Below are 24,321 nucleotides of genomic sequence, written 5' to 3'. Positions count from 1 at the left end.
AGGCCTCTATCTTTGTTCTATGTCCTCAAGGAGCTCTTAGTCAAAGTTCTTCACCTTTATATGATACTCTACCCAAATCTTTATTTTGTTTCAGCAGTAGTGGCCCTGGATTGCTGGCAATGTGTGCATCATACTGCTAATGGTTTACAGTCAGTGGTGTGTTTCTTACTACAAGATTATCTCATTCACCAGACAGCTTAGGAGAAAGTACTTGCATGAAACTAAAGGAGTTTTTGTTGGATATCTTTTAGAAATGCCCGAGATACATGAGGATCAGCTGTGTAAATACTCATTATTAGGCTGTACTTGGTTATTCTGAGTCACAGCGCTCTCTTGTGCTTGTTTCTAAACTAACTGGTCCTGCACTGCCTCTGTGGTTTTGTAGTTCTAGCTGCACTTCTGGGATCCCAAACATCAGTGCCATCCTGTCCCTTTATTCTCATTTGAGTTCAACAAATGAAGTTATGGCGACAAGGTTTCTGTGAACCTGGATTCTTAGGAGGGAGTTCTCTGCACAGTAAATATTCGTCACTGGAAGGGTATGTCTCACCACTGCAAATTAGTAAGTTGACATTCTATACATTAGTATCTTGGGAGTTTGGTTCCTGTGATTCAGAAGCAGGGGCTCATTGCAGAGGCTGAAGCAAGGCTGAGGCTGCACAATTTCACGTTCTCTGAAGACCTTGTTGAATAGCCATCCTCCAGCTACGGCATCCCTAGCACGTCTGTAACGTCAAAATGTTCATCAACAGCAGACAGATCACTGAAGCCCATCCGTGGGCCACCAGCACTGTTTAGGAGCCTTCGCACCCTAGTTGATGTGAATCATGCCAAGACTGAGACAAGAAAGAAGTGTTATGACTGAAATATAGTAGAGCATAGTGGTAAAACTGTGAGCTTCAAAGAGCTACTGCCTGGCTCCAGTGTCCCCTTCTCCATGTTCCTGCTGCGTGACCTAAGTCTCAGCTTCCCTTTTACCGTAAGAGAACTTAACTCATTGGGATATTGTGAGGAATAACACACACAAAAACCCTTAACACAAGAACCATTCAGTAAGCATTGACTGTTATTTCCAAACTCAGCCCTACTTAGTGTCTCCTGTGATGGCTATTCCAAGTCTCAACTGATCTTCTTATGCCTTTCCTAAACACTGATTTTTTTTAAAACCCTACATTAGCTTCCACTGTATTTCTGTGAATAATGGATTTTCAAATTTTTTTAGTCAAAGAAAGCTGGTCCTTGCCCATAAGAAAAGAAGTAATAGCTTTTTATTTATTTATGTATTTTTGAATGAGAGAGAATGCAAGAGAGGGAGACAGAGAATCCCAAGCAGTCTCCATTCTCACATTCTCAGCACAGAGCCTGACCCAGGGCTTGATCTCACAACCCTGGGATCACAACCTGAGCTGAAACTGAGTCAGACACTCAACCGACTGAGCCACCCAGGTACCCCAAGAAGTAACAGCTTTAAGCAGAGTTACTCATAGTGTAAAAGTGTTGTCTTGAAATTGGTGCAAGCATCTATTTATTCGTAATTGTAAAACATGTATTCATGCAATTGGGGGCAGGGGTGGGGGCGATGCATGTCAGAGAAGTCAAAGCCTGCCCCAGCTTTTGTTCCTCTTCACACTTTCCCTCCTGCCTGCTTGTAGATAAAGCTAGAATTTGTGATGCTAAACCCCTGATGTAGACATTGTTTGGAAGTTGCTACCTGCCCCCTAATTTAAAATTACCTTCATAGAATCTAAAATTGCCTTCATAGAATCTAGAATTTTCATCATTTTTTTTAATCTTTATTTTTGAGAGAGAGAGAGAGACAGAGTGAGAGCAGGGGAGGGGCAGGGAGAGAGGGAGACGCAGAATCCGAAGCAGGCTCCAGGCTCCAAGCTGTCAGCACAGAGCCTGATGCAGAGCTCGAACTCATGAACCGTGAGATCATGACCTGAGCCAAAGTCGGACGCTTAACCCACTGAGCCACCCAGCTGCCCCAAGAATTGTCATCATTTTTGATGTTGCTGATGTATAGGTGACCTGGTACCAAAAAAAGTCCCTCATGTATCCGCTGGAGCATGACAGGGAGGTGGGGGTGGAGTGAGTACCTCCAACTAATTCACTATTATTTCCAGACCCCTCACACGCGTCCCTCCTCTGGGTCTCAGCCTTACCACAGAGCTGCCTCTGCCTGGCGAGCGTTAAGGAAAGTGGGCTCCTCAGAGGAAGAGGGAATGCCTCTGTCCGCTTGGCCTCATAAGGTTATGTAGCAGCCCATCAGACGTGACCCTGACGGCTCAAGGAGGGACATACCTCATTGTCTCCCTTGAGGCAGAGTTGGAGCTAGACTGGAAAGTCAGCTGTTTCAACAGAAACTGCCCTGAGAATGGCGTGGCAGCACCATCCACCTTCTGCAGCATTGCCACATCTGGAGCAGCACAGGCACTGAATGGCACCGTCATCACAAAGTGACCCTGAGGTATTGGTGGCTTTAAAATCAGTCCAAGTTCAAATACTACCTCTGCCTGCTACTAGTTATATGAGCTTGGCAATCTAATCTTGTGTTAGTCATGAATCCCTGTGTTCTTAAGGGACTCTGTACGGGGCTCCAGGATTGCACATTAGTTAGCTGTTTACATCTGCCCTCCCCAATGTACTGTGAGCTCCTTGAGGTCATATCATACATGTTTGTAGTCCCAGGCCTTGCCATAGTCTCGATCATCATAAGGCCTCAAAAATGTTTAATGAGGGGCAGCTGGGTGGCTTAGTCGGTTAAGTCTTGATTTTGGCTCATGATCTCGAGGTTTGTGAGATCAAGCCCCACGATGGGCCTGTGCTGTGCAGAGCCTACTTGGGATTCTCTCCCTCTCTCTGCCCCTCCTCCCCTGCTCATTCTCTTGCTCTCTCAAAGTAAATAAACTTTAGGGGTGCCTGAATGGCTCAGTCAGTTAAGTGTCCCGCTTCAGCTCAGGTCATGATCTAGGGGCTCATAGGTTTGAGTCTGCCCCCCTTCCATCAGGCTCTGTGCTGCCAGCTCAGAGCTTGGAGCCTGCTTCGGATTCTGTGTCTCCTCTCTGTCTCTCCCCCACTTGCGCTCAGTCTCTCTCAAAATAATAAATAAACATTAAAAGAATTTTTTTTAATGTCTAATGAATTAATGAGTACAGAAAATATCAGTGGTCATTGGAAGGTTGGCAGTAATAAACATTGTGTGCCCTATGTTGTACATCCTCTTCTGAGCATGCTATTTTTGACAGCAAATTGGACAAATGCAGGCATTACTAATACAAGAACATTTACCAAGGATTAGGTATGTCAAAAAAATGAGTCCAAAAGAACTAAAAGATAATACCTGTAATCTAGTGATCATATCCATAGAATAACTGTGTTATAAATGAGAGAAAGGCAATCGTGTCAGTTTTCCAGCTCTTCTGCACTCTGTTCTCTTAGAGATAAAACCTGATTAGAAGTAGGGGTGCCAGGTTGGCTCAGTCGGTTAAGCGACCGACTTCGGCTCAGGTCATCATCTCACAATTTGTGAGTTCAAGTCATCTCACAATTTGTGAGTTCAAGCCCCATGTCTGGCTCTGTGCTGACAGCTTGGAGCCTGGAGCCTGCTTCGGCTTCTGTGTCTCCCTCTCCTCCTCATGCTCTGTCTCTCAAAAATAAGTAAACGTTAAAAAAAATTTAAAAAACAAAACAAAACACCTGATTAGAAGCATGTTCCACAGTGCTCATGTTAATGTAATGTGAAAATACATGTAGTTTGGGGCTCCTGGGTGGCTCGGTCTGTTAAGCATCCAACTCTTTATTTTTTTTCTAAAGCAACAATTTATTTTAAATTTATAGGTTCTTTGGTTTTCATAGAAAAATGAACGCATCACTCAGAGTGTAAGATGCCAATAAACAAATCTCAAAACATGATTAAGAACTAGAATGATCCGTTTTCTATACAAAATTTTGGCATGCTTGGAAACTTGTTTCATTCCCTAGCAACTAACTATCCTAGTGGAGTCCAAGGTTGTCTGAGATTAGATCAGCAGCTCGCCAAGAGAATGTGGGCCACAATCTTGCAGTTCTGCTGACTCTCAACTAAATAGTTTTTAAATCAGCACAATATTTCATGGGTTCATTATATTCCTTAAATTAGAAGTATGGCAGCCTTTGGGCACCTGGGTGACTCAGTTGGTTAAGTGACTGACTCCTCATTTCAGCTCAGGCCATGATCTTGTGGTTCACGGGATCGAGCCCCACATGGGACTCTGTTGACAGCCCAGAGCCTGCTTGGGATTCTTTCCTTTTCTCTCTGCCCCTCCCCCTGCACACACTCTCTCTTTCTCTCAAAATAAATAAATAAACATTTAAAAAAAGAAGAAGTATGGCAGGCTCTTTTGTTATGGGTCTTAAAAGTTCTTATTTTTTTTTTTTTCGGTTTAAATCACCGTAACTATTTGCTACCTATCATGTTCTCTACCTTCTCTATGCCTCTATGCTGATTCACTTTTTCCACTGACTATTGCACATCCTTGAGTATTTTTCTGACAGTCTATGAGTTTATAGTATACTTTGAGTTAAGCGTCCAACTCTTGATTTTGGCTCAGGTCATGATCTCACAGTTCGTGGGTTTGAGCCCCACATCAGGCTCTCTGCTGTCAGCGCAGAGCCTGCTTCAGATCCTCTTTGCCATTCTCTCCCTGCCCCTCCCTGCTCACGTGCAAGAGCACGCGTGCATGCTCTCTCTCTCTCTCTTTCTCAAAAATAAATTAAAAAAAAAATTTATTACATATAGTTTGAATTCGGCCTAAAATTAAAATCCTATATTGGACAGTACCATCAAAAACTGTGGATGTGAACTTTGGGTCCCTAAAAAGATTATAGCTTTGCTGAGTGTTGGTGGAGAAACACTTTTCCTCACTTCTGATTTTCCTTCTATAGGAGGCACCTTCCATTAGAGTCCTGACCTTGCTGTGCCCTTTTACTCATTCCTCCCCAGGGAAGGAAGAGTGAAAGAAGGGAATTCTCGAATGCCTTCTATTGGAAGTCTGTATATGTTCTGCTTTGTCCTTCATTCCATAGTTTGTAAGAACAGGCCCTGGGAGAGAGCTTACATTGTGCAGTCGTGCCCATGGGCGGCAAAATTTGTCTGGGGTGCCATCCAGTTGTTGCCCCAGACTTAAGCCATGTTGTCTAATATCAGTTTTACTAGTAATGATGACATTTTTGTCTCCATCTGCCTGAATGCCTATGCATATTTCTAAGTTGTTTAGAAACTTATTGGAGAACAGTTATGTCTATTGGGCCTCCTCAAACTGCAACATGACAATGCGTGTCTGTTGAAGAGTATGGAAAGTTTATAAATGCAATAGCTCTTTGGAACTTCAGTCAAAAAGGAGGACATTCTATGACCATTCTGAATCAACCCACAACCACATACCTTCTGTTTATACAGTCTGTTTTTCTGCTGTGCAGTAGAGACATCTACAAAAAATTTTTAAGATTTATTTTGCTTTTAAGTGCTTTTCTTGGCTGTCAGGCTGGTGTTTGATTTTTATTTGACATCACGCTAAGATGGGCAACACAGCCTCCAGTAGGCTTCCTATATAAGCAACAACAATTATAAAATATAACAGAAGAAAAGATCTTACTTACAATAGCATCACTTCACTCAAAAAAAAAAAAAAACCTATGAATAAATGAAAAATCACCACCTATACAAAAAAAAGCTTTATGAAGTTATGGAAGAATATAAATGAAGGTGTAAATATCTATGGAAAGATATGTGTTTGTAGAGGAATATTCAATGTTATAAAGATGTCAATGTTTTATCAATGTATATATCAAGCTACATATAATGCAGTTTCAATAAGCATATGAAGGAGATCTTGTTTTAAGTAGTGAGGCTAATTCTAAAGTTCATACGGAAAAACGATCATGCAGGGGAAACCAAAACTGTAAAATAAAAGTTAATGAAGGGATTAGCCCTATTATGTACCAAAATACATTATAAAATTATATTAATTAAAACTGTAATACCAGCATATGGGTAGTCAGACAATGGAACGGAACAGGATAGATCTATGTTAGTTAAAGAAAGGATCTAACAGAAATAGATCTATGTTAGTTAAAGTAAGGATATCTAGTTTAAGGGAAAAAGAAAAAGCAAATGGCTCATAAAAAATGAAAGTTATTCCTCATTTTCATAAAGTCCAAAACCAGTGTTTCTGCTTTGCAGGCTCTCATGCAAACGAGGCATCTGGGACTCCTGCCCCTTGTATCTGTAACTCTGCCATTGTGAACACGTGGCTTCCTGAGTTTTCCTGGAGGATAGCTCCATTCCACCTACCAGAAGGCAAGGAGGTTAGAAGGTCACATGCTGAAGGCTTTTAGGTATCAGGCCCATCATTTCCTAACTGCACTGGAAGCTGAGAGACCACCCTGTTGTGTCCCCAGAAAGAGGAGGGAAAAGGTTTGGTGAATACTTAGCATTCTCTCCCACAAGACCCAAGTACATACTGGAATGTAATATACAGTCAGGGTGCATTTTATATCAGTGGGGATAGATGAAATATTCAATAAATGGTGCTGAAAAACTGGATAGCTAGTTCAAAAAGAAAAGGTCGGATTCCCAATTCACTCCTTACAACAAAATAGATTACAATTGGATCAAGTTTGAGAAGAAGGAAGGGAGCAAGGGAAGGAAAGTATTAGACAACACAGGAGAGAAAGGTGGCCTGTTTACCAAGAAGCATGCCTGTCTGGAAGATTCAGAGAAATATTGGGTTTGGACTGTGTAGTGCATTCACCTAAATAAAACCATCCAGATTTCACAATCCTATTTCTTCCCTTCCAGGGCTCTGAATTTAAGATGAGACACCTGCTCTGGCTGTGCATTAGATATCCATTAGAGCTCTGACATTTTTATGATTGTATTCTGAGGCTAATATTCAGCACAATCTGCCCTCCTGCTGCAAGAGATGAGGGTCAGATTAATTAAAGTTGGCCATGAGAGCCTTCTAGCATGCCCTGAGTTGACAGCTGGCCAACCTAGTGTGCCATTCTCCGAGGCTTCCAGGAAAGTTAACGAAAAGTCAGCCTCTTCCACAGTCCTTAATAATTACCATTGCCCCATGTCTTTCAAGAGCAGTAACTATTCCCTAGCCCAGACCCTCTACCTGTACCTCATCCTAAACAATCAGACATGAGAGTCTTAGTAAACCCAGCATGCCATGGATTACCACAACCCCCACTTAAACCAGCAATGAGATTCTCATTGCTCCCTGACCAGGGAGTGAACAAATTCTGTAGTCCGATTCTTGAGGGTCAACTTTCTAGGACCAAACCTGGTCATCTATTTTAGTTTAAGTCCTCCTCAAAGCAGGTATTGAAGGGATTTGAGTGCATGTGGTTTATCTTGGAGGTGAAATCAGGATGTGAAGAAGTAGTAAAAGTAAGGTAGGAAGGTGGAAAAGTTAACAACAGATCAATGAGATTACTGCTATAGTCAACAGGCGCTCAGTTCCCCTCAGGAATCAGTAAGAACATAGCTTAGAATTGCCTGCTGAGGGAAGAGGAAGCTTGCACATTTATCCACTGGTTCCCATTCCCCATATGTTGAAGGTTGCCTCTGAGAGCCTGATATGCTATTACTTACCAGCCACCCTGGAAAGCCTACCCTTGCTTGAACTAAGCAAATTCCTATGGCACCTAAAAGCGATTCAGGAAGAGAAGCAGAGAGATCCAGACACAAGTTGGGTGCTGTTGAAATGTTTAGGAACTATCCTCTACAGCTGCAGGAAAAGTTGGTGGGACGTCAGCAGCATCTTCTACAAAAAGAATAAAGATACTAATTCTCCATATTTCTTTCAGACAATTGTAAACAGCGTATGTTGTGTTGCTAAAAGTGTGAGAAAACAGCATGCTGATATGCTGTTGTTGAGAATGTGTATTGGTACAGCTTTCATGAAGGCAGTTTGATGGTAGCTATAGTATTGAAGATGAATATACTCTTTGATCCAGGTTTTAGGATTTTCACTTCTAGGAATTTTTGATCCTGCAGATATTTGTGCAAAGACTTTCATACAAGGATTTTCACTGTAATAGTAAAAGATTGGGGAAAGGTTTCCTCAGCACGACATAGTAAGTTATTGTACATCCTTACACCATCACCCTTAAATAGGAAGAGGTCCTCTCTGTGTACTGATATTGAACACTAGTAGGAGGGAGCAGAAAATATAAAATGACTAACAGTGCATATAGTATACTCTCATATTGTGCACATGAAAAAAGAGAAAGTGTGGGTATTTCTTCATGCTATGGATTTTATTCTTTATATGACTTTTCTGTCATTCCTAGGGATTTGAGGCTCTGGGGTAGTATTAGTCTACCAAATGATAGACTGTGAAAACGAGTATGATGAAAACTGGCAAATAATAACAGAGTTCAACAAAGGGACTGGATAGCAACTAGACATTCACAAATTGGTAGTTTTCCAGTTCACCAGCAGCAGACAGTTAGAAAATGCAACAGAAAGAAATTCACAACAGAAACCTAAGTATAAAATACCTGACAATAAACATTCAAACATACATTCAACATTGTATAGTAAATATAAAAGATCTTTATAAGGTAAAAGGTAAACATTATAGGCCATAGAAGAAAACCTAAGTAAATGGAGAATATTATTATTCATAGATAGGAGGTCTCAATATGATGCCAAATCTCTTCAAATTTATCCCTAAAGACTTTGTATTGTACTTTATCAAAATTAAAAACTCTACTGCATCAAAGAACATTATCAAGGGAGTGAAAAAGACCTCCCAATGAACACAAGAAAATATTTGTGAATCATATATCTGATAAAGGATTAATATCTAGAATATATAAAGAATTCTTTAAAGAAGATATACAACTAGTCAATAAAAGAAGCCAACACATGAAAAGATGCTCAACATCATGAGTCATTAGGGAAATGCCAATCAAAACCACAATGAGAGAGCACTTCATACCCCTTCAGATGGCTACTTTTTTTTTTTTTTTTTTAAGGAAAATAAGTGTTGGCAAGGCTTTGGAGAAGTTGGAACCTTCATATATTGTTGGTGGGGATGTAAAACTGGTGCAACCACCGTGGAAAAGAGTTTGACAGTTCCTCAAAAAGTTAAACATGGAATTATATAGTCCAGCAATTCCATTCCTATATATATATACCCAAAAGAACTGAAAGCAGAGATTCAGATACTTGTACACAATATTCATTGGAGCATATTCATAGCAGCCAAAAGATGGAAACAACCCAAATGTCCATCAACAGATGAATGGATAAACAGAATGTAGTATATACATATAATAGAATATTATTTGATCATGAAAAAGAATGAGACCTTGATACATAGTACAACATGGATGAACCTTGAAAATATTATGCTAAGTAAAATAATCCAGGGGCACCTGGGTGGCTCAGTAGGTTAAGCATCTGACTTCAGCTCAGGTCATGATCTCACGGTTCATGAGTTCAAACTCCGCATCGGGCTCCACGCTGACAGTGTGAAGCTGATTGGGATTCTCTTTCCCACTTTCTCTGCCCCTCCCCCACTTGCATTTTCTTGCTCTCTCAAAATAAATAAACTTAAAAAAAACACAACTTACAAAATGATACAAAAAGAAATCGAAATCTGAATAACTCTATTTTTAAAGTTGAAATGCTAATCAAAAGCCTTCCTACAAAGAAAACTGCAAGTCCAGATGGTTTCTCTTGGGAATTCTATCAAACATTTAAGAAAGAAATAATACTAATCTTACACATTTTTAGAAAACGGAAACTATTTCCAACTCGTGTTATGAAGCCAGTATAACCCTGTCAAAACCTTGACAAGAGACTACATGAAAATTTGTGACCAACATCTCTAACGATACAACAATCTTTCACAAAATATTAGCTACTTGAAAGCAGCAACACTAACTACATCATGGTTAAGTGGGTTTATTCCAGGAGTACAAGTTCACCTTAATCTTTGAAAATTGAGGTTATTTGTCACATTAACAGAACAAAGGAGAAAAATTATATGATCATACCAATAAATGTGAAAAAAGTGCCTCTGATAAAATCCAATAGCCATCATAATTTTAAAACTAAAGGCTCTGGGGGCACCTGGGTGGCTCAGTGGTTGAGCATCTGACTTCGGCTCAGGTCACGATCTCTGGTTTGTGAGTTTGAGCCCCGCATTGGGCTCTGTGCTGACAGCTCAGAGCCTGGAGCCTATTTCGGATTCTGTGTCTCCCTCTCTCTCTGCCCCTCCCCTACTCGCACTCTGTCTGTCTCTCTCTCAAAACTAAGTAAACATTAAAAAAAATTTTTTTTTAATAAAATGAAAATTAAAATGATTAAAAAAAAAAAAAGCTCTGGGGAGCCTGGGTGGCTCAGTCAGTTAAGTGTCTGACTTCAGGTCATGATCTCACAGTTTGTGGGTTTGAGCCCTACATTGGGCTCTCTGCTGTCAGCACAGAGCCTGCTTCAGATCCTTGGTCTTCCTCTCTGTCTGCCTCTCTCCCTCCCCATACCCCCCCAAAATAAATAAACATTAATAACAACCTAATAAATAAATAAAATAAAATAAACATTTAAAAAAAAAAGCATCTAGAAAGGACCTGATGCTAATACCATACTGCCCGTGAGATATTAAATACTTTCCCCTCAGGACAGTGAACAAGGACAAGATGTTCACTTGGACCATTTCCATTCAACACTATCCTGGAAGTCCCACCTATGGTGAAAAGGTAAGGAAAAGATACAAAAGTCGTATATATCACAAAGGAAGAAATAAAACCATTATTATGTTTTTTAAATCATTACTATTTTTAAAGAAGCATTTTACTTCACAAAATACTTAAGAGGAAATTTAACAAAAGATACATAAAACCTCTACAATGGAAACTATAACAGGTTATCGCCGAGACTTACACAGCAGTTTAATGACTGCTAATTTACTGAAATGCTTTGTAAGGAAATTCTGTTGGAGATGCTTTAATGTTTTCATGAAGCTTTCCTCAAGCTGGGCAGAAGCCTTACATGGGCCCTGGAGAGATGTGCAGGTCAGTCCTGCTAATAGCTGGTAACAATTTTACAACAGAAAAAGAAGTCTGCAATTATTATATTCTTCCTCATCCTACCTGCATAGTATTGATGTACCCTTCCCATAGTACACTATATGTGACATTCCAGAAAAGGCTGGGGAAGCACTATTGAAAACCCAAGCATTTAAAAATCAGCAACACAAACAACAACACGTATTGGCGAGGATGTGGAGAAAGGGCAACCCTCCTGCACTGTTGGTGGGAATGAAAACTGGTGCAGCCACTCTGGAAAACAGTATAGAGATTCCTCAAAAAGTTGAAAATAGAATCACCCTAGGATCCAGCAATTGCACTGTGAGAAATAAGCCCACTGCCCCAATCAAACGAAGGACATGGGGACTCCAAGCACAGTAGAGCAAGGCTTTAATCAACAGTGTTGCAAAAGCAGGTGTCTGGTGGACAGGCACACTTGGGGCAGTTACAGCAGGCAATTTATCTCCTAGCATGCAAGTCCCTCCCCTGGTTCCTCATTGGCTGAGCACTACAGAGGTTACAGCCTTACCCCATGTTGCCTATGCCCATGCAAGGCAAGGAGTAGTCTGATTGGAACAAATGTACATTCCTTGACGTGATACAGAGACTTCAGTTCTTTGGCACATGCTCACTGCAAAGCCTGTGAAAATAAGCCCAAAAACGGAGAGGGGAAGAACCAGGAAGTGAAGTGTCTAAGGGTTTGAGACTCCATTGTGGTGTGTGTGTGTGGGGGGGGGGGGGGCTCATACATATTCCCGATAGGTTGTAAACCTATTGTTAACTAGACAGCACAGCTTTGATTTGGTATTTCTGAAAATGAATCATCTCCCTTACATCTCACAGCACTACTATGTATTTACCCAAAGAATACAAAACACTAATTCAAAGCACCCTGATGCTTATAGCACCACTATCTACAATAGACAAATTATGGAAACAGCCCAAGTGTCCATCGACTGATGAATGGACAAAGGTGTGGCCATAAAAAAGAATGAAATCTTGCCATCTGCACTGACATGAATGGAGATAGAGAGTATTATGCTAAGTGAAATAAATCAGTCAGAGAAAGACAAATACCATGATTTCACTCACAAGTGGAATTTAAGAAACAATGAGGAAAGGGACAGAAAAAGAGAGGTAAACCAAGAAACAGACTCTTAACTATAGAGAACGAACTGATGGTTACCGGAGGCGAGGTGGGGGTGGGAGGGGAGGGGATAGGGGAGGGGGTGGGTTAAAAAGGTGATGAGGATTAAGGAATGCATTTGTGATGAGCACCGTGTGATGTATGGAAGTGTTGAATCAGTATTTTGTATACCCAAAACGAATATTACACTGTTAAATAACTGGAATTTAAATAAAAACTAAGAATAACAATAATAATGAAAAGAAAACTTAAGTGGTGTGGGAAACAAAGGCAGAAAGAAGTGTAGATAAAATTAAATTTCCTTATAACCCGCAGCCCATTGACAAACACTTAAGATAGGCAGAGTATGGCATTCTTCCAGGAACTCCTGACAATCTTAAAAGTTAATGCTTTGCTAGAGGGAAAAACAACTTTAGCTTGACAATAGCTATGCCTTCAGGATTCTGAGTCTTCTTTAGCATATGAAAGTCCTTTTGGAAACTTGCCTTTATCTCTACTTCCTCCAGCTCCTGGGTAGTTAATCAGTCACTCATAATCCTAGTGCCGCTCTTTCTGCCCACCTGCCCTGTCCCTGTGCTTTAATAAAACCACGTTGTTTGCACCAAAGACATCTCAAGAGTTCTTTCTTACCTGTCAGCTCCAAACCCCAACACTTCAAACCACATCACAAGTATTTTATCTTGTTGATTTTCCTGTGAGGCTTGATTAGCATACCCTGCCTTACCTCATCGCTACTCAGAAAGCAGCCCATTAAATCCTGGTGGGTGCAGAATAGTCTCTCTTCCCCTGGCTGGAAAATGACCAGTACAAAAGTGGGGTGCTCATCTGCTACAGTAATGGAGGTAGATACATGTAAAGAAACAAAATCCACCGGTTCCCTTCTTCTTCTCTTTAAATCCCTTCAAAATTTTCCAATTATGAGTTTTTGTGAACTTAATTCTGACTGGTTTGTGAACAAAGCCATTTGCCCTGTAAACAAACAAAAAAGACCCTCTACTTGTATATTTTGTATATGATCAAGCAGTATTTGGGCTTACACCTGCCTTTGCCAAGTCAAAATAATTTTATTATTTTTTTAAGTTTATTTATTTATTTTGAGAGAGAGAGAAAGAGAACAGGGGAGGGAGGGGCAGAGAGAGAGGGAGACAGTGGATCCCAAGCAGGCTCCATGCACTGTCAGCACAGAGCCTGACGCAGGGCATGAACCCACAAACCCTGAGATCAAGACCTCAGCTGAAATCAAGAGTCAGACACTCAACCAACTGAGCCACCCAGGCTCCCCAAGTCAAAATAATTTTAAGATGAATTTAACAATATTTTAATGTTTAGTTTGGGTTTTTCTAGCTAAGATTAGTAAAGCATAAGTAAAAATTCACTGGAAGGATTTCTAAGTGCATGGCTGTGAGAAATAAGCCCACTGCCCCAATCAAAGGAGGGACGTGGGGACTCCGAGCACAGTAGAGCAAGGCTTTAATCAACAGTGTTGCAAAAGCAGGTGTCTGGTGGACAGGCACACTTGGGGCAGTTACAGCAGACAATTTATCTCCTAGCATGCAAGTCCCTCCCCTGGTTCCTCATTGGCTGAGCACTACAGAGGTTACAGCCTTACCCCATGTTGCCTATGCCCATGCAAGGCAAGGAGTAGTCTGATTGGAACAAATGTACATTCCTTGACGTGATACAGAGACTTCAGTTCTTTGGCACATGCTCACTGCAAAGCCTGTGAAAATAAGCCCAAAAACGGAGAGGGGAAGAACCAGGAAGTGAAGTGTCTAAGGGTTTGAGACTCCATTGTGGTGTGTGTGTGTGGGGGGGGGGGGGGCTCATACATATTCCCGATAGGTTGTAAACCTATTGTTAACTAGACAGCACAGCTTTGATTTGGTATTTCTGAAAATGAATCATTTCACTTCTCACAGTGGCTAATTTTACAGACATTGGCAAAAGATATGTGTTTCCTGTTTATCAATTCCAAGTTACAAATAAGGACAGAGAAACAGTTTAATGTCTTTATCATTTGAAACATAAAAAGTAGCATATCCCCCCCAAATAAACCCTAATCGATTCTGTGGTATACAGAATAATGCCCCCCTCCCAAAGATATTTTCATCCTAATCCCCAAAACCTGTGAATATATGTTCCATGGCAAGGGAGAAGTAAAATTGCAGATAGAAGTTTCCTAATCAACTGATTTTGAGATGGTGAGATTATCCTGGATTATCCAGGTGGGCCCTATGTAATTACAAGGGTCCTTAAAAGTGAAAGAGGAGAGGCAGTGTCAGAGAGATTTACCATGAGAAGACTCAACTGGCCATTGTTGGTTCTGGAATGGAGCCACCAGCGAGGGAATCCAGGCAGCCTCCAGAATGTGGAAAAGGTAAAACAGAGACTTCTGTAGGGCTTTGAAGACACACAGCCCTGCTGACACCTTGGTTTTAGCCCACTGAGATACATTACAAATTTATGACAAATTTGTGGTAATTTGTTGTTTTTCACAAATGTGTGGTGATTTGTTACAGCTGCAATAGGAAAAGAATACAGAATCTTGACTGTTAAATCATGTAATTGAGTAATTGGGACACACGGTGGCACTAGATCACCACATAAGTGCTTTCAGTTTCATAATTCTGTATTACTAGGGGCAATGCTAAATTTTCTTGTAATAAATTTAAAATTTTTTTTAAGTTTATTTATTTATTTTGACAGAGAGAGGAGGCAGGCAGAGAGAGAATCCCAAGCAGGCTTTGCACTGTCAGCACAGAGCCTGACTCGGGGCTCAAACTCACAAACTGTGAGATCATGACCTGCTCTGAAACCAAGAGTTGGGCACAGTTACAACTGAGCCACCCAGGCACCCCTCTTGTAATAATTTTTTAAAAATCACCTCCTCACATTTGCATCTAAGTATCTGCAATATTCTTGGTAAATCCCTTAAATTGGCCTTGATGAATTTTTTTTTTAAGTTTACTTATTTATTTTGAGAGAGAGAGCATGCACATGAGCCGGAGAAGGGCAAAAGGAGGGAGAGAGAGAATCCCAAGCTGGCCCCACTGTCAATGCAGAGCCCCATGCAGGGTTTGATCTCACAAACCATTAGATCATGACCTTAGATGAAATCGAGAGCTGGATGCTTAACCAACTGAGCCACCCAGATGCCCCGATCTTGATGAACTTTTAAGTTGATTTCTGGCAATTATTATTTTTTTTTAATCTAGAAAGATGAACTATAAATATAAAGAAGCCCCTGAATATGTGTCACAAACGTTAAGACCCTTTTTTTCCCAGTGTCTTGAACACTGACAGCAGCCACAGCAGGCACCCAGTAAATAATTGTTAAATGAAAGAACATCTCATGTCCAATTTCCAAATATAAATTGTCAAGTCATTTCTCACCTGAACCTGAATAATCTGGAACTTGAAGAAAATCCTTTTGTTCAAGAATTTCAAATTTAGTACTATTCATAGAGCACTCCTTTATTCAAATGTGCTTACAATGCATTCTCCTTCGTGCCAGGAATGAAACAGCCATTCCCAGTTCTATAGAGCCCTCCCTGCCCTCCACCCTGGCGTGTCCAGTTCTAACTCAACAGCCTCGGGCTTCTTATTCTCTTCCCAGTGTGTGCAGGTGACTTTGAGGGAATGAGTGTTCAGGGCAAAAATGGACCAGAAGTTAATCACCTTGGGAGGCAGAGATACTGGGTACTCTGTACCTTTCACTGTTTCCTTCTGTGCCCTTGGATGCTTTATGCCTGCTGCGCCCTCTGCAGAGGGCATCACCTCTCTCCCTTAGCTTGTCTGACTCTCCAAGTCAAAGCAAGAAAGTATCCTCTTTGGAGAGTTTTTCCCTTTACATTCTGTCCCCAGACACCCTGCAAATTCTGATTCCTCTCTGTTCTCATAATACTTTGTTCTTTCCCTTACACCTTGCTTTATGGCTAGTTGTGGAAAGTGGCACCAGATTGTAATTTCCCTGTAGAAAAGAGTTTATTTTACTATTTTTTTGTGTTCTCAACATTCAGCTAGTACTGGGAACAAAGTAAATGCTTCTAGAAAGAGGAAAGAAGGAAAAGAGGGAAATAGGGAGGGAGGGTAGAAGGGAGAAAGGCTGTTCCATCATTGGGCTCAGACTACAGATGGGTAAAATAACTGTTGTCAATTTCTTAATGTTTAAATATGGGTGTGTACACATATGTTTAATCCAGAAGAAAAAGTAATCAGGACTACATTCATGACTTGGTTATAATTCCCATTTGCAAACTCTTCCTGGGGTAGTAAATATCATGAGGCCTAAAAATCAGTGCTGTCTTTACTCTTTTTAAAAGATAAGGAAGGAATTTGAATGCAGATTATAATGTTTTTCTTCAAAGGGGAATGATTTACCACTCTTTAATTTGATAAAGTTCTTTATGCTTCAGATACAGACTTTTAAATATTAATAAACCTCAGAAAGTAGGAATCAAATCCTCAACCCTTCATGAATTAATTATCACAATTTTAAAACTCCAATTCTACAAAGCAAATCATAAAGTGCAAAATGGCTTTTCCAAATCAAATCTTCTTTTTGGTATTAATTCATATGATTAAATACAATTTTATGCATATTAAATTGAGTATTGATACTACAATTTGAAGTTTCCTATTTTTGATATTGAATAATTTCAAATATACATTTTTTGCTTTTTTTTAATGTTTATTTATTTTTGAGAGACAGAGGAGAGAGAGACAGAGCACAAGTGGGGGAGGGGCAGAGAGAGGGAGACACAGAATCCAAAGCAGGCTCCAGGCTCTGAGCTCTTAGCCCAGAGCCTGACGCAGGGCTCAAACCCACGAACTGTGAGATCGTGACCTGAGCCAAAGTTGGCCGCTTAACCGACTGAGCCACCCAGGTGCCCCTACATTTTTTGCTTTTAATAAAATAACTATAATTATAATTAAATCCACTTATTTTTATCAGCATGCTACATTTGAATAGTATAAAACATCAATTATTACTAAAAGTGATTTTTATAAAAGAGCAGTCCCTTCTCTTCAACCCTCCTACCCCATCATCCACCAAGCTAACAGTTCCAATTTTTTAGCTATTTTCTCTGATTTTGCTTCCTTATTTTTTTAAATTTTTTAAAAATTTATTTATTTTGAGAGAGAGAGCATGAGCACGGGAGGGGCAGAGAGAAGGAGAGAGAGAGAATCCTAAGCAGGCCCTGAACTATTGGCATAGAGCCAAATGTGCAGCTCGAGCTCAGTGACTGTGAGATCATGACCTGAACCAAAACCAAGAGTCAGATGCTTAACTGAGTTACCCAGGCTCCCCAATAATTGCCTCATTTTTAAATATTTTCTGGGTCACCTGGGTGGCTCAGTTGGTTGGGCGTCCGACTTTAGCTCAGGTCATGATCTCATGGTCTGTGAGTTCAAGCCCCACGTCAGGTTCTGTGCTGACAGCTTGGAGCCTGGAGCCTGCTTCAGATTCTGTGTCTCTCTCTCTGCCCCTCCCCTGCTCATGCTCTGCCTCTCTCAATCTCAAAAATGAATAAATGTTAAAAAAAAGTTTTTTTAATATTTTCTTCATTTTCTTTGAACAACTGATTAAACATTCCCACATCCTCAACAGCTCTATAAAATAGCTGTAAATTGCACTTTATACAAATTATGTTCAGTGATTGAAGAATTATATCCTGGCCCTCATGCCTCCCGCATCCCCTGGCTCCTGTCCCAGAGAATCCTCCTAGTGCCTCCCTCCCCCTGCTTTCCAGTCTGCAAGGTTTCACTGCGGGTGCTTCACTCCTGTTTTGTTGGGACTCCATTTGCTGTCACTCTGGGAATTCTCTTTGTCTCCGTTGGATCTTCTGTCTCCTCAATCCCATGTATCTCAATATCCCAATATCTTTTTCCTAAATTGAGCCCTTTTTGGGCTCAATTTAGTGTGTGCGTGTGTGTGTGTGTGTGTGTGTACGTGCAAGCATTCATCCACACTCAAGCACATCCTCAAATAGCTTCCTAGGAAAGATGTCTGGAAAGTACATTTTTTTGAGCCTCTCCATGTCTAAATTGTCTCTTTTTGGGGCACCTGGGTGGCTCAGTCAGGTAAGTGGCCAACTTTGGCTCAGGTCATTATCTCAGTGCCTGAATTCGAGCCCCGCATCAGGCTCTGTGCTGACAGCTCAGAGCCTGGAGCCTGCTTTGGATTCTGTGTCTCCCTCTCTCTGCACCTCCCCTGCTCACACTGTCCCCTTCTCTCTTTCTCTCAAAAAATAAATAAATATTTTGGGGCGCCTGGGTGGCGCAGTCGGTTAAGCGTCCGACTTCAGCCAGGTCACGATCTCATGGTCCGTGAGTTCGAGCCCCGCGTCAGGCTCTGGGCTGATGGCTCAGAGCCTGGAGCCTGTTTCTGATTCTGTGTCTCCCTCTCTCTGCCCCTCCCCCGTTCATGCTCTGTCTCTCTCTGTCCCAAAAATAAATAAACGTTGAAAAAAAAATTAAAAAAAAATAAATATTTTAAAAATTTTTTTGAAGATTGTCTCTTTTCTACTCTTTCACTTGATGGAAAGTTTGACTAAATATGGAACACTTGGCTAAAAAATAACTTAAAAATAAATTTGAAGGTCTAGCTCCATTATTTTCCACCTCCCATTTGAGATGTTTGATGCCGTTCTGATTCATAATCTTCTATTCATTATCTGTCTCACCATTATCTGCGCCCCCCATGTCCTCCTCCCCTTCCAGAAGCTTTTACTATCCTCTGTTTATCTCCAGTGTTTGAAACTTCACAATAATGAGTCTTTTGTTGTTTTTTAAAATTGTTTGTTGAGGTTTTTGTTTGCTTTTGTTTTTTGTCTTTTATTCATTGGGCTGGATACCCAAAGGGCCTTTCTGAGAAGAAGCTCATGTTCTTGAGCTCTGGAAAATTTGTTTATGTTATTTTACCAATACTTTCCCCCACCATTCTTTTTAGCCCTCTCTTTCTGGAGCTCCTATCATTCAGCTGTTAGGCCTCCTGAATCAACCATCTAATTTCTTATGTTTTCTTTCTTATTGTCCAGTTATTCACCATTTTGCTCTACATTTTGGATTCCTTATATCCTCCACTTTTCTCAGTTTTTCATTTCTGCCATCCAATTTTTTATTTTTCTAGGTTTTTTGTTGTTGTTGTTGTTGTTGTTGTTATCCTCTGAATGTCCTTTTTAAAACTATCATCATGTATATGGATACATATCATCTCTTATTTCTCTGGGGATAGCCATGACCTTTTTCATTTTTCTTCTCCCTCCATAGTTTGTTTCTCTGAGTTTCTTTTTTTAAACAAGTTTATTCAGGTATAATTCTTTTTTTTTTTAAGTTTATTTATTTTTGAGAGAAAGAGCTGGGGAGGAGCAGAGAGAGAGAGGGAGAGAGAATCCTAAGCAGACTCCACACTGTCAACACAGAGCCTGACATGGGACTTGAATTCATGAACTGTGAGATCATGACCTGAACCAAAATCAAGAGTCTGATGCTTAACCAACTGTGCCACCCAGGATATAATTCCTATGTCATTAAATTCACTCATTTTTAGTGTCTAATTCACTGACGTTTGGAGTATTCATTGAATCATTCAACCATCACTACAATCCAGTTTTATTATTTTTTCTTTTTTTTAATGCTTATTTACTTTTGACAGAGAGAGAGAGAGAGAGACAAAGCATGAATGGGGGAGGGGCAGAGAGAGGGAGACACAGAATCTGAAGCAGGCTCCAGTCTCTGAGCTGTTAGCACAGAGCCCGACATGGGGCTCGAACTCACAAACCGCGAGATCACGACCTGAGCTGAAGTTGGAGGCTTAACTGACTGAGCCACCCAGGTGCCCCATACAATCCAGTTGTAGAACATTTCTACACCCCAAAAAAATCTCATGCTCCCATTTGCAATTCATCTCCATTCCCATCTCGTCCCAATCAGCCAATAATCTGCTGTCTCTACACATTTACTTTTTCTAGATGCTTCATACAAATAGAATAGTACAATAAATGTTCTTCTGTGTCTGCTTTCTTTCACCTCACATGCTGTGTGTGAACACCGTTCTCACTGCAGCAGGCATCAGCAGGTCGTTCCTTTTTCTGTCACTGAAGAGTATTCTATTTTAGGGCAATTATAAACATCTTTTTGTTATTTTCATATTTTATGTTGAGCTCTGTGTTTCACATTAGAGGGGTTTTACCAAATGAATGCACTCCCTGGCAGTCTGTTCATATTTAGAAAGAGAGGCCCAAAAAGTTATTTGGAAACTATGTGTGTTCATGATGGGAGGTGGTGCAGTGGGGGCTTCATTATACTTCTTTGAGGAAATTCTCTTGTCAGTGTTTTTCATTCTTTTCTGTTGGGCTGGTAGAATTTTCCAGAGAAGACTCTCCTAATGTCTTGGCTGGAAGGTATAATCCTAGCTTCTAGAGTTCCAGGAATTGAGAGGAAGGAGAAGGCTAAGATGTCACAAATTTTAGGACATAAACTTTTCCTTGATCCCCCTGTTTTCAGTCAGAGATCCCTGCCTCCTTCGACTGTGTCTGTGTGCCTGAGTCCAGAGACCCTGTGTTTTGTTCTCTTCTACTAGGCTGGCTGCACAGAATAGATGAGAGGATCTGGAGGTACTTTCTAAAAAGACTTTCAAACAATCTCTCTATTTTTAGCCCTACCATTATCTGCTCCTCCACCCATGTTTCCACAGCTGTCTGGTGCCAGTTTCTGAGCCTTGGGGATCTGCAGTGTAATGTGGGTTACCTCTCTGCTTTACCCACTGCCAGTTTAGGATTCGTTTTCTTGGATTGCTAATCCATCTACCACGTTTCCACTTACTTTGCAGTGTCTAAAATTTTACTGCTATTGTTTTCTTTACTAGTCTCATAGGTTTGTGCCTCCATAAAAGTCCCTCTGCTCTCATTATCATGGCATTTTTGTCAGGAATAGAGTACTTATTCAACCAGCCATCTTTAATGTGAATCTCAATTAATTCTTTTTTTAATGCGTATTTATTTTGAGGGAAAGAGAGAGCTTGTAAGAGGGGAGAGGCAGAGAGAGGGAGAGAGAGAATCCCAAGCAGGCTCTGCACTGTTAGCACAGAGCCAGACACGGGACCTGAACCCACAAACCACGAGACCATGACCCGAGCTGAAGTCAGATGCTTAACCACCCAACTGACTGAGCTACCAAGGCACCCCTAAATTCAATTCTTTAATGAAAAGTAAAACTTTCAATTTCAAATAATTTATGTAAATACCTTATCCTCAAAGAAGTGCAGCATAGCTCACCACTCCTTTTATTTTTTTTTTTAATGTTTATTTATTTTTGAGAGAGAAGGAGACAGAGCACAAGCAGGAGAGGGGCAGAGAGTAAGGGAGACCCAGAATCTGAAGCAGGCTCCAGGCTCTGAGCTGTCAGCACAGAGACTGACATGAGGCTTGAACTCACGCACTGAGATCATGACCAGAGCTGAAGTCGGACACTTAACCAACTGAGCCAGCCAGGCACCTCTAGATCACTACTCCTTAAATGTGTGCTGCACCGAGTGTCTTCCTTTCAAGAGTCCAGAATGAAAAGGGGCAGGGGCTTTGGCTTTATGATGGAGAAAACTGACAGATATCTCAGCCAAGGGACCAAAGTCAACACTAACAGTGATAAGTCATGTTCATAGTGTCCATCCTTGATATTATAAGAAGAGGATGGTACTTGACTTTTGTGGTACCCCTTCCAAAAACCTTTAATTGCAGTCTAATCAAGGGGAAAACATCAGACAAATCCCAATTGAGGAACAATCTACAAAGTACCTAAGTAGTACTTCCCAAAACTGTCCAAGTCCTCAAAACAAGGAGGAACTGTCAAAGCCAGGAGGAGCCTAAGCAAACATAATAAATAAATGGAATATGGTAACTTGGACAGGATCCAGGAACAGAAAAAGAGTATTAGGCAAAAACTTAAGGAAATCTGAATACTGTATGAACTTTAGTTAAGAGGAATGTACCAATACTAGGTCATTAATTATGATAAATGTACCACACTAATGGGAAAACCAGTGAGGTGTGGGACAAACTGGGTGTGGGGCACATGGCAACGCTCTACTATCTTCATAACTTCTCTGTAAATCAAAAAATATTCTTTTAAAAAGTTTATTTAAAAAATTAAACCTCTCTCATTTATCCTTTGGCTATTTAATTGATACCTTCATGCCAACTGAAATGTGCCAGAATTTCGCTCATTTCTACCTCATACTAAAACTATTAGGCATCTATTCTGTGTGTTGGAATAGTTTATTCATTCTCTTTTACAGATACTTACTGAGCAAGTACTAAGTTTCAGGAAATATACCTGGTGCTTGGGGCTACAGAGATCAATAAAATATGATTCCTGTCCCATAAGAAGTTCAGATTCGAGGAAAACAGACAAACATAAAATACTTTCTGTATTCTACTTCTCTAGAAACACACCAGCTACCATGAACACATTTTGCTATTCATATTAAGAGTGGAAAAAAATAAGGCTGAAATTCTCTAATTTTCAAAAACTTTTGTTTAGGTGAGATGTGGAATCTCTTAGAATTGTATCACCAGTTAAGCAATATGCAAGAATGATTAAATACCTGGTGTAAAAGGGCATATTGAAAACAGAGAAACAGAGAAACAAGTAGAAACTTTCTGCCTTTTTTTTTTTTTTGAGAGAGAGAGATACTGAGTGAGTCGGGGAGGGGTAGAGAAAGAGGATCCCAAACGGGCTCCACACTGTCAGCACAGAGCCCGTCGCGGGGCTTGAACTCACAAACCAGAGATCATGACCTGAGCCGAAATCAAGAGTTGGACATTTAACTAACTGGGCCACCCAGATGCCCCCAAAACTTCCCACATTTTTTAAACTTTATTTATTTTGAGAGCGACAAAGAGAGCGTGTGCAGGGGGAAAGAGGGGTGCAGAGAGAGAGAGAGAGAGGATCTCAAGCAGACTCCAGAGTAGTCAGCTCAGAGCGCATCGTGGGGCTTGTACCCACGAAACCATGAGATCATGACCTGAGTCAAAATTAAGTGTTAGACACTCAATCAACTGAGCCACCCAGGAGCCCCAGAACTTTCTACTTTTTGACGTGATGACACATCCCCTCACCAACCACAATATCAAGCAGCGCCTCATCAAGAAGGTACAGGAAGCTGTTCTTGACAAATGGGTGAATGACCCTCACCGCATGGACAAACGCTTGCTGGCCCTCATTTACCTAGCCCACGCCTCGGACGTCCTGGAGAATGCTTTCGCTCCCCTTCTGGACGAGCAGTATGATTTAGCCACCAAGAGAGTACGGCAGCTCCTCGACTTAGATCCGGAAGTGGAGTGTCTGAAGGCCAACACCAACGAGGTCCTGTGGGCGGTGGTGGCAGTGTTCACCAAGTAACTGCTCAGAATGAGGTGTTCTTCTTTCAGGTAAGCCAGTTGCTTCAATTCTATTGACTTCTGATTTTTTATAGTTTGTACTTTCCTACACTATAATTGGCTTTTGTTTTATATAATAATAGGTAGCTTTTCTGTGTGTGTGTGTGTGTGTGTGTGTGTGTGTGTGTGTGAATGCAAGAAACTGCTGGTATGAGGGACCTTTAAGTTTAGAGAAAAGTCTTACTGTCATTGGCATTTTGTTCTTTCTTGAGTTCCAGAGAGTTGCCCTTCTCAACAGTCACAGGTTTGGGTTTCTATTATGTTTATTTCAAACTACCTCCAGGTCCACATGCACTTCATTAGCATCTCGTCAGTTGCAAACTCTCCACAAGTACAAATTCTTCTGTACTTCTCAAACCCTGAGGGAGAAACCACACACACACAAAGTCAGACGCTTAACCGACTGAGCCACCCAGATGCCCCATGGGAAGAGGGGGTTTTTATGCCAAGTCTCAAAAATGATGTTACCAGACTCCGGTATGTGGGGGAAATAGAGAGATGTTGGTCAAAAAGTACAAACTTACAGTCATAAGATGAATGAGTTCTGGTGATCTAGTGTACAGCATAGTGTTGCAAAATGACCAGCACACTAAGTCTAGTTAACATCAACCTCATCTATTTTCACTATTAAATCATAAAGGTGAA

At 40.8% G+C, this 24,321-nt stretch overlaps 1 protein-coding gene across 1 annotated transcript; it reads left to right on the top strand.

The window, feature by feature from the left end:
- Positions 1-14,531: 14,531 nt before the first annotated feature.
- On the top strand, positions 14,532-23,638 carry LOC124510316 (Golgi phosphoprotein 3-like). Its single transcript, XM_047077179.1, has 2 exons — positions 14,532-14,615; positions 23,309-23,638. Exons 1-2 carry the CDS (start codon positions 14,532-14,534, stop codon positions 23,636-23,638), a joined length of 414 nt encoding a protein of 137 aa, XP_046933135.1.
- The last annotated feature ends 683 nt before the right edge of the window (positions 23,639-24,321 follow it).

Source organism: Lynx rufus, unplaced genomic scaffold, assembly GCF_022079265.1.
Source record: "Lynx rufus isolate CCGP_SWC_20201006 ecotype Redwood Valley unplaced genomic scaffold, mLynRuf1.p SCAF_1, whole genome shotgun sequence".
In the NCBI taxonomy this organism is placed as follows: Eukaryota; Metazoa; Chordata; class Mammalia; order Carnivora; family Felidae; genus Lynx; species Lynx rufus.
This window is presented reverse-complemented; position numbering and strand designations above follow the sequence as displayed.